Here is a 16,225-nt window from a genome sequence, read left to right as displayed (position 1 = left end):
CTTTGAGAGTGTGTCTTATCGGGTGCTGGCCAGCTCCCCATGTGCCTGTGGAAGTAGAGAGAGCTTTCGGGGGTGGTGCATTCTCTCTCTCTCTCTCTCTTTTGTTGTTTTATCTTACTCCTCCTTGTCTCACTCTTCAATTCATCTGTTCCCTTTTCTCTGAAATATGCCCAGGTAGAAGCAGGTGCAACTCTGGTACGTCCGGGATCTGGGTCTTACCTGGGCTGGTTATGACTCCGGGCCCTACCAAGGTTGCCCATCAGAGAAGAAAATGTAAAGAAAGATCTTATTTATTATCTCCTTAGTTTATCAAAGACAACACTGTGATTAAAAAGCTATTTAGGCCTAAATATCATACTTCTTAAATGTCTATGTGGTCCTAGTGTTTCCAATGGTGTTAAAGGAGACATCTCAACAGGCTCACAAATCAAGTTTTTTCTCGTTGTTTGGACATCTCAATATTTTTTACTCAGTTTCTTTTTCAAGACAAGCTTGGTGTTTGGGGATGAGGCATTAATCCTTTTCACACATAAAAGTGCATTTAACTAGTCGATATGACAAGAAGACTGTTCAAAGCTGTCGTGAAGAGGGGCTCTCTAGGAATTCCTCTTTCATGTAGATTAAGGTACATTTTCACAATAAAGTGCCTCGTTTTTGTGTCTCAAACTGTCCCACTTACAGAATTTTAGGAGAAATATCTATGATGGAATTTATACATAATTGAAACAATAATGAGATCACATATGTCTAAAGAGCTTTCAAAGATTCATCTCTGAGAACAAAAATTTTCCTGGATGTCTCCCCTGAGACTGTGATGTCAGTCTGTGGCCAACTAAAAGCTCTAAAAGCGTATAGAACACGACTAGTCTACAATGCAAAGGAACATGGAAGTGAATCTGATGTGGTGAACGTCAGGTGGAAATTGCAGCAGTATAAAAGTACATCAGAGTGAAATCCTCTGAGACCCATGCAGAGTGACCAACTGAATGTGGATTTTCAGGAATTGTGGATTTGTGGAAAAACAGTAGCACTTTCCAAAAGGATACAGTACATATATAAGCATGCTCTATTAATCATTTGTCCCACGTTGCTCTTAAATCCAATCATTTAAATGAGTGGCACTGCAACGCAAAAATGATGACCAATAGAAGTGATACATGTGAAAGAGAAGAACAGAGATAGAGGAAAAGACAAGAGCAAGAGAGGGCCTTCATTAGCAACAACCTGTCAATTGAAAGATTTAACAGAAAATAGAGGTGTGTGTGTGTCTGGTGAGATGCCGCTGCCTTGGGGCAACAGGTTTTCAGCAGCGCATTTATCGCTTTGCCTTTCAAATATTTATATCTCATCTCACACGGAGGCCTTTATTCGAATAAAGACATGTGTGCCTGAAGGACTCTCATATGCGCAAATGAAGACTTCCTGACAAACGCGTGAAGAGTTAGATCGGCCCCTACTGTCCGTAAAGCGCCATAGCAGAAACATCTGAGGAATCTCCTCTGAGAGGTAGTCCATCTCTCGAGAGCCTGCCCCAGCAGTTGAACAGTCACGACTGGAATCGGTAATCAGCCCCGTGACTGCGCACTAGTTCGTCTTCGGCTTTCAACTCTTTGCAATGTGGGTCAAACACTTCTCTTAGAACTTGGAGGCCCCATCCTACTCAATACGCATCATTTCCTAATCATACACACCCACGTACATAAGAGCGAGTTGTGATGGCCTTTTGATCAGTTTGATGCTGTGTCCATTGGCTGACACCTTATAGGCATTCAGGAAGAGTTTAAAGAGGACTTGAACTGCATACTCTGTCATGAACGTGTCATATCCTGTGTATGCTATCCTCCTAGGCTATTTGTATGCGCAACAAATTGATAAGATTTGTGATAGTCCCACTGCAAGCAGATTTTAAAACTAGATTGTTAAGTTAAAGTATGAATTCACATTGGGCCCATTATTTTTACGAGTGAGTCTTTTCTTTCTGGTATTGCTGCTGGCACACTTCATTACTGGAAAAAAGCTAGGCATGATAGGCCTACAATGGTTATGCATTGTTTTTTCAATGAGAGCCCCATGCATGACCATGACCATATAGGCCTATCCAGAGCAAAATCATAGCCAAGACAGACCACACTTCAAGTTTAAAAGTCTCTTGTTCATCCAGTTAATTAACTGTCGTGTGTGTGTGTGTGTGTGGGGGGGGTACACTAACGCAATTTCATGGGAGCTTAGGAATCATTTCCATTAAGTCTATTTTATGTTGGACCAAGATACCCCAGGGTATCGGATAAAGAAGCTGGACTGCTGAGTCTGTTCTTACGGCCAAACATATATATTTCAAAAAAGATCTTAATAATGTATAAGCAACACGGCAAACAATATGGTGTCTCAGTGCAGTACGAAGAATCAGACACTGCGACGGTGCTAATAAATCCCCAAGCATAAATTTAAAAAGGAATCACAGAGGGTTCATGACAATAGCTTTTCGTCTTCCCCTGGGTAGTCGATGCGCGCCAGAAAAAAGGGCCTTTATGTGGAAAACTGGGACTCCTCAGCAAAATAGAGGAACAATTACTTCACACGGTCCTTGAATTATTCATAAATCATTGTGTGAGAGAAATTGTCATTCGAAATAAACAAGCTTGTTCTAGATTTGAAGTCCTCTAGGAGGACCCTGGTTAGCACATTTCATGAAATGCATTCTCCGCACTGCAAACTACAGCTGAGACATCAACTAACGCTGCATGACTTGGCCCATGAAGCTATTAAATTAATTGCCATTGTGGGTTTTAATACAACTCAGAGGCTCTAAGTGGCATGGTACCCGTCTAGATAGGAAGGATGAATATCTACCTGTGAAAAATTGAACCACTGCACTCCAAACAGTAGAAAACAGAGTGTGGTCATCTCATTACTTGGATTGGCTATACGATATGTTTAATACTGTATGCATGTCATGCCTTTAACCTACCACAAGTCATATAAGGTCATGAGGATCTGTACTTCAGGCCCTCAAACTTTGGAATTTAAGTGCCATAAATATAACTTCATTGATCAGCATGTTAGTTACATAATTCATATGGTCAAGGACTCAAAACAACCATATATGGTTAACAACAATAATTTATTCAGAATGATATTTCAACTTGTCATGATACAAGCACACAGATTCATATTCCCAACTCTTTCTAAATGTGTTTACACCCAGGAATACTTTCCACAGCTTTGGTCATCTTTTAAATGGTCGTTGCACAGTAATACTCTTGTCTCATGACTGCAGCTCACCCTCACTAAATAGGATGGCCCTGGACAGGATGTACCCAAGACCCTGGGACATTTGAGCCATGTAGTTGTAGGTTATAGGGGTGGCCCAGCGGGCCTAGTAGATTTCTGCCCTTCTATCTAGCTGGTGGTGATGGTGGTGGTTATACAACACTACTCGAAATAAAACCCCTCCAGCTCTTCAGTAGGGCATGCTGCAGCACACATAGTTCTTTTCAGAGGCTAGCGCACACACCCCTAGTTACAAGATACACCCACCAAAACATGTGAAATCATTGTCAACAGCAAAACAGAAAGCTCCGTATCAGAGAAAAGAAAAAGAAGGAAAAAAAAAAAAAGTGTCAAGTGCTCCAGGTTCAATTGCATACAGCCAGTTTACAGTAGTCTCTCGTCCTAAGGTCAGCATTTCATGACCAAATCTTTGTTAGACAATAAGAAAATGTTGTTGGACTATTTCATAGTGCTCCTCAGGTGACCTTCTTGTGATCTCACTACAATTATTTTTTTAAAAGTTTACAATGAGGACATAACATTAAACTAGTGCACCAGAAGACTAAAATGAATTGGCTGAAATGCGGTACAGAGGGGTCAAAGAGTGTGAAACTCATCTAAAAGAGAAGAGCAAGGCACATTGACATTCACGTCTGGACCCTCTAGACATGTGGCAGATAATTTGGATGAATTGAAGGATTGGGATTTAAAATGTCTGAGAAGAAATTAAATCGAGTATGTACTCTGATGAAAACTGCTAGATAAGTTAACAATGTGACACTTAAAAATCACAACAAACAAAAACAAAACACTTGGCAAATTATGATTATAATTTTTTTATCTTTGGAGATTTAAATAAAAGAGTGTAGCCCCTTCTTTATAGGGCATCCGATGAGGGTCACTCTAATTTCATTCCAAAATTAGTTTGGGGAGTGTGTGTGTGTGTGTGTGTGTGTGTGTGTGTGTGACAAAATAATCTAGCTGACTAGACTTTGTCAACACGTCAACACATTCTCTGTTCCATAACAGAGCACAATAAAAATTCCCTGTGTGTTTGTACACATTCCATATCTTCCGTCCTTATCTCCAGCACTTATCAGGCGTCACCTGACAACCACACAGACCCCAGCGAGACCGGCGCGTCACTCCCTCGAAAGCCGCCAATCAAACACTGCTGCCGCGGCGGAGCAAAGCCGCATCCAGAAATAAACTTCTCTGGAGGTTCGGGTTCTACCACGGCCTTAATAAGCAGACAGATGTAGACGGTGTGGAGTAGACACGGAAGCCTGGCGTATGTAGAGCAGCACGCCAGCTATGCTGGAGCAAGCAGCCATGTGTGGGGGTGCACTGTGACGAGGTATATGCCCCTTAGCCTGGGTAGCATAAGGGGAAGGATGGCGACACTTCTGACAGCTATGGTTGGCAGGGTGGGCAGACAGGTGTGGCCCGACTGGCATGAGATGGCATTTGGCTACCTCGGTCAATCCACTCATCCCGGGTTCTACGCTCGGTACGGTTTGGCGAGGCATTGCCGTGCCACTCTCTTCTACTTCTCCCCCTCCTCTTCCTCATGGTGATGGTCTTACACGTCGATCTTTTTCAGCTGCTCGTAGGTGAGGAAGAACTGAACGGTGCAGGGTTAAGGTGTAATACATGACATACACTGTAAATCTTGCATATAATTAGGCCTGAAAAATGGGTGGGGTAAATAGCCAGTTGCAATTTGTCTGACTGTTATTGCGATACCAGTCAAGCTTCAGTTCAGCCCTACATATAATCACAAGATAGAGTTAAATGAATTATTGCCAAAAAAACACCCAGTTGTGTAAGATCTCAGGTTTGTTTGTAACTGTTTGAGGAGGGAAAAAAGCAAGACTAAAATGTATCCCATAAATAAAACAGAAAGACACAAGTGAGTGCACCACACAGTCTACAATTTGCTGTGGTTGCAACAATCACAAAGAAACAAACAGTTTTAGATTTCAACAACAAATGCAGTGTTCCTGCATTAAAGCGAAATCTCCCCACCCCCCTGCCAAAGTCAATGGTTTCGATTTCAGAAATCAGCAAAAAGGTAAAATGTCTACCTTCCCAGTGCTGCATGTCACTATGGATAAAAGCAATGAATAAACACGAGTGCAAATTAAATCAGTTGCAGAAAGCTGTCTGCTGTGAGCGCATGTCTACCAACTGACTGAAGATTTTAAACCGTTTTACTTGTGCAGCCACTTCTATGACCTTAAAAAGGATCATACCTCACTTTAGGCAACAAACTTAACACATAAATAAACACATTTAGCTTTTCTCCTGGTCTCCTATGTCTGATATGATTATCTTGCAGAAAATACAGGGTCTGTGTTTTCATAAAAAGCACCAATGCAATACGTACAATCATATGGAAATATTTTGTATCAATGGTGTGCATTCCAGCATTTTAGAAAATACAAACTGCCTTTATCTTCTGTGTCAGGAGAGGGGCATAACAGAGGTGGCATAAGTGCAGTCATCGTCCCTCAAACATCAGAAAACACTGAAGGCATGGAGCGGTTCCATACATTTTTCAAGGACAGCCCATCTCAGTAAAAACACTGCCCATGTTTTTGGAGATCACTACCGTACACACCAAACTAAAAACACCTTGAACACTAGAGAACAGACAAGCACACACGTCCTTATCTGTCGTCATTCCAGGACCCAAGAGCCTCACACAGACCCAATCAGGGTTTTTACAACAAACACAGGACATATAGTCTTTACGTTGTCTAGATTGGCCAAACACAAATCACCTAAACAGAGTGCAGGAAACTGCATATGTGACGGTTAATCCTCTTTGTTTTGTCATTCCCGCACTTCCCCCTTGAATTTCTTCATAGAGGGTCACTAAACTTCACTGAATAAACGTCACCCTCTGTCTCCTCTCTGGCTCGCTCCCTAAACTGATCCTGGGTCTCACTCTTACACAAGTGCGTCAGAGCTAATCTATCCGGCCCTTCAGCAGGACTGTACCGCCCATTGTTGGTAGCTCAACTCAACCTCTCATCGCAATCCCTGGTGAGGGGCCCCTCTCGCATGAGCTGAGGGTCTGTTATGTAATCATTATGTAATGACCACGCTAGGAAAAAACGTATAGGTCAAGGTATAGGCACAGTGGGTTAAGTGCATCACGCCTCATGCCACACAAGACAACGTATGTACGCATGTATGTCTGTTAAACAACTGATGAGCATTAGCTGTTCTGGTTGTTTCTGTGAGGGGCCTAAAGAATATTCCTGCACCTGCACCCGATTACACACAGGAAGTGCACTAACCAGGCAGATTATTTTCCAAGTGCAGGTACAGGGTAAATTTGTGCTGCCTCTTACACACACAAAATGACACCGATATGAACGAGGGGGGCGGGGGGGGGATAGCCTATGGGGTAGGATTGCTCCCCAACACACACACACACACACACACACACACACACACACGAGTGGAAAAGGATACAATGATGTTCCATGGTCCCAGTCGCAGCCAGTTTGGAAAGAAGCCCTTGTAGAGAGCCATGAACCCTTCTGATCTCCACGTCTGTAGGACACAAGAGAGACACATCAGTCAGAACTAAAATGGTGATCACAACTAAAAACAGACAAACACAACCCCACACTCTTTGTGAGCAGCACCAGAGTGGAGATCCCATTAGCTTGGAGATGAGCTCACTCAACGGGACATTTCCCCCATCCTTAAACGACTGAGAGAGTATCACTTTGAGCACTCTCACTCCTAGCTACCGAATGCAGAATATTCGTATGCTGTGGCACTACGGCTCGCACTATTATCAAAAAAAAACTGGCCACATCAGACATGCAAGCAGCGCATTTGTGCATAGATTCATAGATTCAAGATAAGACCCCCCCCCCTTCTATTTTTATCTTTCTGTGGCACGTATGCTTTTCCAACGTTATGCATTCGTTCAGTGTTCAGTGTAGCCCAGTTGTTATAAACGTTCACCATATCTTACTTGGGTCGCCTCTGTTTGGACCCATCCCTGTTCTAAACCAGATAGCCTCTCTCTGGGAGGATTGTGCTGGTTGATTGTCTGGTTGGTTGGATGCTTACCTGCAGCAGGCAGTCCAGTGTGCCCTTGTACCCTCCACATGTGCCATCCAGCACCACCCGCTGGTTCATCATGCGGGTGCGCACCACGTCGATGGGGTTGGACGCCAGCGCTCCTGCCAGGCCGCACGCAAAACTGGACCTGCAGAAACACAGATTCAAATCATAGCGATTTCAATATCAACCTTCAGAACAACCACAGAATCAGACCAGCAGAATTATTAAGCATCAGTCAACACACAATCATCTGGTAGATGAAATATCAAAAGATCAACCAGCAGTCGTTAAAAAAAAAAAAATCTGCCCTAAGCACTTCCACTGTTAGCCTTTAGAATGGAGGCGCTGAAGCTGGTGAAACGGACTCTGGGTTAAAATCGCTCCGGAATTACGCTTTAAGGAAGCACTGTAACTTAACAAGAGTATTTACACATTCAGAGCCCGAAGAGTCCATTTTCAATTATTGACTGATTCATGTATTCATCTCTCTTTGTACTTATAACCTTGCCTAATGCTGCACAAAAGAACACAGACTTTCCATCATGAGAAAGACATGTTAAAGATAACAAAGTTAACACATCAGCAAACAACTTAAAATGCCAGTTTGATGTCCACCTTCTCTGCATGTTTAATATTAAAGTTTGGTTTTGTTTTCGTTTCATCCTTTTCAGGAGATTGGCATCTGTGACGGTTAACTGAAGCTCTCTGGCATCCGTTCAGCTCACCACAAAAACAATTGCCTGGAAGTATGAAATCAGCCTCACCCAAACCACATTTAAGCAGCTCCCACCACTGCATGTTTTAACACGATTGCTCCAAAGTCACAACCACACTAGGTTGTGCATAACCTAGACACAGAAGGTTGGACTGACAGAGATTACTCAAAGATTTTAGATCACCATCCATCACAAAGATAGAGTGCTGAGAGGGAGAAAAGAAAACTACACTTGTTCACTGTGCCAAAGTTCAAGTCCATGTTCATTGTTTGTGTACCTGGGCTTCACGTTGGCATTTAGCCCAATCACTATAGCCCCCATAGGCCTGTGAACCGACTGGAAAAGCCAGTCAGCGTCTCCCTCGTTAACTGCTTGGAATGCATAAACAGGTCAAGCACTCTCTGCCCCTCCGTCATGAGATCAGTGGCAATTACAAAATCTGTTGCGTGCACAAACATGTACCTAAAGAAACACTACCATTCAAACAGCCCATTGGGGTCAAACGTCAATTACTGATGTCGTGGTGGTTAAACTTCCGTGAAACTCTTCCCACAACCACTTCAGGTCAGGGAGATCCTCATAGGTACAAGGTATTTTGCTGTAACTGTTAGGCAGTCCAATTGTTACAGTTAAGTTCAGTAATACTACACAAGTTTTGCAGAATTCAAGGGGGAAAAAAACAACAACAAAAAAACACACAAGCCTAATAATGTGTAAACCTGACACATTCACGACCTGGTGATCCGCCGTGAGATGTCATAACATTCTTTTGTTAATCCCATTTTTCCCTCACTTTCTTCCATGCTAATCCCTGGGATTGCACCATTACGAGAGTTTAGCAGCAACACCCAAATGAAGAGGAAGGCAATCACACATAATTACCATTCCTTCCTTCCTCCCATTAGCAAATATTAGCATTAGCAAGGCTCAGCGCGAGCACAGGACATGCCAATTTAGGTACCTTCACCCTCAATTGCCTCCAACAAAGGCAACTGTGTGTTAGGCTGAATGTAGCAAGAGATTAAAGTAGTTTATTGCAAGTGGGAAACAATTGAGTATGTGCGGTAGATCCTTGTACTAGGAGTATTACACAAATAAGAGTGCATGTTCACTATGCTTCTCTGAATAGAAGCTACTAGTAGATAGTAGTTAATAGTAGTCAGCTGAACTCGATGGAACCTGACACTGCTCAATAGATAATTAGTCTGCTCAGTCTGATTAAAATCATCAATCTGTCATGTACCTACAATGTGTAGCTTAGCATATTCTAATCCCGATACATATAAGACCTCATCTCTCTATCCAGCCAACACCAAGCAGATAGCCCCCTTCCTTATGATCTGTGGTTCTGTTCAAGAGTTCCTTCTCTTAGAAGGGAGGTTTCCATTGCCCCTGTTGGGTTCAAGTTCAGGTTAGGTTCTGTAAAGTGCCTTGAGACATATTCATGAAAAACTGGATCAATAGCATTATAACAATCAGGTCTGAGAACAGCCAATGTTAATGCTAAAAAAAAAAAAAACCTGAATCCTCTCTGTGCTCAAAGCAAAGAACAAGCCACCCAAAAGGCTTGGCACGGCTCGGAGAATAACAGAGCTTCACTACACCCCTCAATCAGAGCAGACCAGAAAACACTTGCCAAGAGCCTCAAACATGAGAGCTGGTTTCGAGGTGCGTGCAGGTGTATGCATAATATGAAATACATGAGCTACTCTACAGGCTTGGAGCAGCTCAGAGAATAACAGTGTTTCACCCCATCCATCTTTTATGGGGATGAAAGAGACTTAGTCTTTACTCAGACCTGCACACATCGGCAGCGCATTAGCTTTGTACAGGTACCAACATAATAACATTAAAATATAGAATCCTATCTGCAGGTCTACAGATCTCAGGAGTGCTTGTGGAGTCGTCAGACAACGGAGAAAGAACTGACCTCTACTCCTTTCTCATTCAAATCCCTATTAAAAACAGAGTCACTTGTCTTGTGGGGGGTGTGTGAAGTAAAACTATAATCTGTGGGTGTGGTCTTCCTCCTATGACTGCAATTCCTTTTGCGATTTGGAGAAATAGGCCCCGTTTCTGTCACATATTAATTTGAACAAGCGTGTAGAGGTGGAACTCACAGGAAGTGGGTGTACACAGTGTCCCCCATGTGGCCAGAGAGAATCAGGTGCTTCTTGGTGAGGTCATAGACGGGAAGCTCGACGCCTACCACGATGGCAGCTCTCTGGGCAGTAAGGGACACCCCCTGAAAAACAACATTATTAATTCTGGGTGCTGTTAAGCCACACACACACACACACACACACACACACACACACACACACAGAGCAGGGCTGTATGAGCAAAAAAACAGCCCTAAGGAACGCTACCTGTCACACCTATCCATCCATCACCTGGTTATGACCTGGGTGACATTCACCAGTGAGGTAAACATGACAATCATAGACAGACAAGAAAACACATTTCGCGGAAACATGAGAGTGTGCTACGGAGAGCGAAAAAAAAACGTGAGCAATTTTAATATGATTCATATCAAGTAGAAGGCTAAAGTAAAACTTGGATGCTAAGCCTGTATTCTTTAGGCAATAAATCCCACTAATCCCTTTAGTTTTACGCGTATATGTATTGACGTTGCCAAGCTTGTTCGTTCTGCTGCTCGTTCAGTGTTGCATTTTAAAATAAATGTTCTATGAGTGAAATATATTGCCGTTGCTTTTAGTTCTTTGGGATTTAAGTTTTCTGTTCAAGGTGACAATTCGGCTTGTATTTATTTTCCCCCTCTTTTAAACTGGAGCGAATTTGAGCGGAGTGACCTGACACGAATTTGAGCGGAGGAACGGCCGAGTAAACAGCCACCTGAGCGAGGAGCGGGATATTTGCATCGCTCAGCTCCACTCACTAGCTCTGGTACACATACAAATACATGCTGTATGTGTTTGCATATGCATATGTGTGTTTCAGGTTTGAAGGAGCATGGAGGTTTGCATATAAATGTGTGTACACACATACAAATACATGCGTTCCTGCATACGAATGTGTGAGTTCAATACAATGCTTACCCTCCACAAGCCCCTTGTTCCCTCCTGCTGATAGATGTTAATGAAGTTTCCAATCATGCTTCCCTGAATGAGATTTCCCTGAGCCTGCATCCGGATCTAAAATAAAGATGACAAAACAAAAACAACAACAAAAACATATGAGGAGATTGCCAGTAAGTCCAAAGACTGGGACAATAAGTTACACATTCAAATGGATAGCACTGCATTCAGGATGCTAAGTACCTACCCATCTCTACCATGAGGATCTTGGGTAGGTTGTAAACACACAATGCAAACAAAGTTACAACATCTTTTACAACAAAGACACTCAAGCTTTGAAGACCAGTCAAGGACACCCCTTTCACTGTTTACATAACACAACCACCACAACAGCCTGGTGAGTTATTGAAGACCAGCGCCAGCTAGTGTGACCACCAGGCTGGGGGTAGATCTAATAACCCTTTGGCCCTGAGCTGCCTCCATATTTATGTGCCTGTCTGAATTTATGCCACTAAACCTCCTGAGCGAATGCCAAGCTCTTTAAAGTGGGCCATGCCCATTAGTCCTGATCTCTTTACACAGATGTACTTGCTCACTTCTGCAAAGTGTTCTTATGCAGAACATCTAGAATTCTAGAACATGGCATTGTAGATCTTATGAGATGGCTTGTCCGAAGGGGTTTATCCTACTAATAAATTGACGTCTTATGACTACATGGCTACTTGAGACATGATTTACAAAGCATACTTATTGTAACTGATTAAGTCAAAAAGCTGGGCTGTTCTTGGACCGTCTCCATTCGGTACCGTGCAGGAGAGCCAAAAGAACTAGTGTGTCCTGTCTGCGGTATTTAATCTGCAACTACTTGGCACAATATTTCCCAATATCCAGATCAGAAATTATTGAAATGCTTGGTTAAGCTGTATACCAGTCTACTGACACAGAACCCTGCACTCGCCTAAACGGTCACCAAGACACCGTCCAGCCTCTATTTCTGCAAGTGTATACCAACCAATATTATACTGCATAGTACACTTATAATCCACTGTATATGACATAATGGAGTAAGTAAGGGATAATGTATAGAACGCCGGTCATTGTCGGGAGATAGGGCGAACCGGACCCCGACGCGCAGCGGAGGGGTCTTGTTCCGCCCTGAAGGGACCTATCTCCCGACAATGACCGGCGTTCTATACATTATCCCGCTTATTACACGGCTACTTACCAAAACGACACAATAAACTCTCCACGATATGACTCTTTAGCCTACATAGCCTAGGCTATATGTTACCGCCTATTTGTTACCGTTTCATCATGGCTTTTGCTGAGAAACAAATAGTTCGCAACACACGCTGAACTTGAATCAAACATTCTTTAGAACACAGCTGATCAACCGTCTGCTTTCACTTTTGAATGAAGTTCCAATCCTTGCGTGATATGAAAGAATTGACTTAGAAGCACAAAGCCCATTTTCCTTGACAGCGGTCTGTTCTACTTAGCAACGGTCTGTTATTCAGAATTAGCAGACCGCCGGACGTTGGGAAGGCCCATTCAAGTGAATGGAGCATTCTGCAGCACTATGAAGAGCCGTGTAATAAGCCAAGTTAGTCACCGAGACCAGCAACTGGCAAGAGTCAATCAGAGGAATTACTACTAGAGGGTCATGAAAAGAATGCACTAATATTAGCAACCAATGAGTAACAGACTGTTCCCCCAGTAAAGGCCAGGCCTCTCCCCACAACCACCCACCCCTTTTAGCCTTCTACAGATGACCTTGGAATCTTGTTAAGGTCAGGTTTCCATAGCCATTCATAATATGGCTATGAAGTAAAGACTAGTATATTCTAAAGTAGAACAAGGTTAAATTGTGCACAAACCTAGCAAAGATTTTTAACACCTTGCCATTTTGGAGTATATGTAGACTTAGATTATATGGGAGCAAGACTTCTAGGATAAGGAAGAGACGTCTAGGCAGCCTGATCTAAAAGACTGAAACGGTCGGAGGAAACTGACAAGAGCAGACCCAGCAAAGACGTGGCTCAGATCCAGCCTCCATCTATGGCAGGAATTATTTGCTCCTGAGAAAAGTCATCTGAGAGCCTATGGACACTGATGACTAACAGTTCAGCTGCATGCTAAGGTGAGAGTGTGTACCTTCAGGACATCAGTGGGGTTGGCAATGGAGGATGAGATGACACCCGAGAAGACTCCACACACCACATTAGTCAGCAGTGTCTCATCTAAGGGAGATCAGAAACACACACACGTAAATATCAATGATATTAAATATCAATTGAGACTTTTGATGAGGACAAACAAAAGGAAATCTGTAAACATGCAGTAGCCAGGTAAGAATTTGTAGCTGTGGCAGAAGAATCTGACTTAGTTATCTGTACAGTAGGAGACTTCTTGGATTCCACATTAGAACACTGGGAGACGGTCAGTGCAAGCTTCCATCACCACTGAAACAGTGTAACCTTAACACCCCCCCCCCCCCCAACCAGTGCGTGGGGATTAACGTTAGGCCTAATAGCTGCAAACCCAATAACGTTATTACTCACCGTCTGGACTGTCCACCAGCAACCTTTTGAAACTCTGGTATGTGCCAATCTTAATCGTGCCGTAGGAGGCTTGTCGTAGCATTGCTGGTGAAATTCTACAAACGAAGTGAACTGAATTACAACACTGGAAATCAAATCATTCAACATTCAACACCTTGAGCCACAGTAGGCCAATTTAATGAAGCGGCTTGTCTAACTTGGTTAGCATAGCTAACCGGCTTTCAACAACTCAGGCTCCATTTTCAGAGTGACGGCAAATATTGCATATTTAAGCGATAACTCATTTTCCAAACAATACATCAACATTATTAAAACCAATGGATGTACTTCTGTTACCCAGAATACATAGCTCGTAGACCTTCCTCCTTGCATATTCGGCCCATCGCGTGCAGCATTCCCCGGTAGCGGATCTCTTTGTATTTGCTATCGCAGACTTGCCCCTGGACTTGAAGCCGGGTTTTGGTCAAGTCAATTGGAAACGTACCTGAAACACAAAATATGTGTTGCAATGACATTACATTTACAGTTCCTAAAACAGTGCATGCCAAGGTATCACTGTGCTATTCTGTATGATGTTCGTCACTAAGTTGCACGTTTTTCTCTAGCGTTAACTCACCACATTCAGCCGTAACCGAGGCTAATCCTCCGAAAATGAATGGTTTCCAATTCGCATTCGACATTGTGACGGTTCCGGTGGAAAACAGGCAATTGAGTAAACTAAGAAAAATGGAATTAATGTCCCACTGAATGCTGGCACACTTCCTCTCAGAAAATAAATAAGCTACCGTAAGAAGCGTGTTCCCGACTGCTCAACGTGAACCGTGCAGCAGTGGGAGGACTATAACGTTATTGCATCAGGCACTCCCCCACATGTCCCTCCCTCCCCTCATGGGTGGCGGGAATGCCCACGGCCGAAGTTCACATGATTGCCCATTAATGTGAGCGACAAGCGGTATATGAGTTGTGTCAACTTTAACCTTTAAGCGCTTGTTAATAACGTTAACGTAATATTTTACAAAAAAATATTTTGGTGGGAGATAATTTGACTCTCTCTGTACTCTCTTTTGAATAATTTCAAATGTACCGAGGATGTTAAATTCAGCTGTTTTCTGGACATACTGTAAGCAAAGATTGTTAAGGCTGAGGACTACCGGTGGATTTCATGAGGTTCTCTGTATTTACTATGAACATGGCAGTGGAAAAAGGGTATCTCGCCCTGCCCCGTGTGAGGCTCGAACTCACGACCTTCAGATTATGAGACTGACGCGCTGCCTACTGCGCCAACGAGGCGGCTGAAACAGAGAAGAACATACCGGAAGTTGACTGTAGAAAAGAGCTAATGTTCTCTGCTACTTAAATGTAAGATAAAAGCCTCATTAAGTTGCCATTGTATTGCTCCTTTTGTAGTTGTAGTATTGTAGTTTTCATAGAACTTAAAAAAAGACATGCACGACGTTGACGGAAAGGTTAACGCTGTTTTGACATTTTTGGGGGATGTCCTGAAATAACAATGCAACATGGGATTTATTTTGAGACACTAAAATCGCCTGTGAATCAGAATCAGGATTATTTGTCCCACACAAGGACTTTTGTTTCCTGTGTAATTCACTGAATGCAGGCTACATGAATACATGCAGACACAGACATTCTCTGACACAACCCATATTGTCAAAATGTCTTCAAGCTATGTTGTGTAGCCTATTTGTTAAATATATGCATAGCACTTGTAATTAGTTGAAAAACAGTAAATGTGTGCAAATATAAAGTGGTCAAGGGAGTGACAGCTAGGTATTTCTCTAGAACCAGTGCCGTAGACAGCGACTGTTTAGAACAATGATATAGCGTCACCTTGTGGCTAAATGAAGTATTACGGCCTATTACGGTGGTTTATGTAGTGTGGAAATGCTACATCCTACATCCATTAGGCTACCAACAAATATATATATATATAAAAGCAAGATAGAAAAGCTTTAGTCGACATCTATCTTGACCAGTAGTTTTGCTGACTGACATATCATCCAGTTTTCACACTGGGAGGGCATACCATATTTTCGCCACTAGATGGCAATACTCTATAGGCCTATACGGCTCTGACAGCGACAGTTAGGCCTGTGGATTTTGTAGCTCTGCACATTCGGAACTCATGGTGAACGAAGCGATAGGCCTACACAACACAGCTATGTTGTTAATTAAATGTAATAAAGATAATATTAAACAAACCATATGTGTTTTCTTGATTAGCCTACATCACCAGAACTGAGGAATAGCCTACTTCAACCAGTGGGATAGGAACAAAGTGCAGTGCCAGACAGTTGATTTACATTCACATTAGGCCTACGTAGCACCTGTGCTGTGTCCTACCTGTGTCCCGATCTTTACAGTCTATGGTCCCGATCTGACTTCAGTTTAATGAAATACCTTTTTACGTGCTTGCTTACTTTTTAAAGTAGGTTATTTGCTAAGGTGTAGCTTTCTCCTTGATCGGTGCTGTTGACTGCATGGCTCAACCTAGGCTCGAACCAGCGGACTCGCAGACACAACACATCGC

General features: G+C 42.9%; 1 protein-coding gene and 1 non-coding gene across 2 annotated transcripts; both read right to left on the bottom strand.

Moving 5' to 3' along the window:
• Positions 1-3,102: 3,102 nt before the first annotated feature.
• Positions 3,103-14,509, bottom strand: LOC143142418 (kidney mitochondrial carrier protein 1). The gene is made up of 9 exons (XM_076303279.1): positions 14,294-14,509; positions 14,014-14,161; positions 13,678-13,772; positions 13,271-13,356; positions 11,138-11,233; positions 10,199-10,323; positions 7,369-7,507; positions 6,757-6,837; positions 3,103-4,894 (listed from the first exon to the last, which is right to left on the bottom strand). The coding sequence occupies exons 1-9, from the start codon at positions 14,355-14,357 to the stop codon at positions 4,853-4,855; spliced, it is 876 nt and encodes a 291-aa protein (XP_076159394.1). The 5' UTR covers positions 14,358-14,509; the 3' UTR covers positions 3,103-4,852.
• A 385-nt stretch (positions 14,510-14,894) lies between these two features.
• trnam-cau (transfer RNA methionine (anticodon CAU)) lies at positions 14,895-14,967 on the bottom strand. The gene has a single exon. It is a non-coding gene; the product is annotated as a tRNA-Met (tRNA).
• Between the last annotated feature and the right edge of the window lie 1,258 nt (positions 14,968-16,225).

The sequence above is a fragment of the Alosa pseudoharengus genome, unplaced genomic scaffold (genome assembly GCF_046254945.1).
Source record: "Alosa pseudoharengus isolate Yale_2024_CS ecotype anadromous, Long Island Sound unplaced genomic scaffold, YU_APseudo_1.1 YU_APseudo_1.1_scf_24, whole genome shotgun sequence".
In the NCBI taxonomy this organism is placed as follows: Eukaryota; Metazoa; Chordata; class Actinopteri; order Clupeiformes; family Clupeidae; genus Alosa; species Alosa pseudoharengus.
This window is presented reverse-complemented; position numbering and strand designations above follow the sequence as displayed.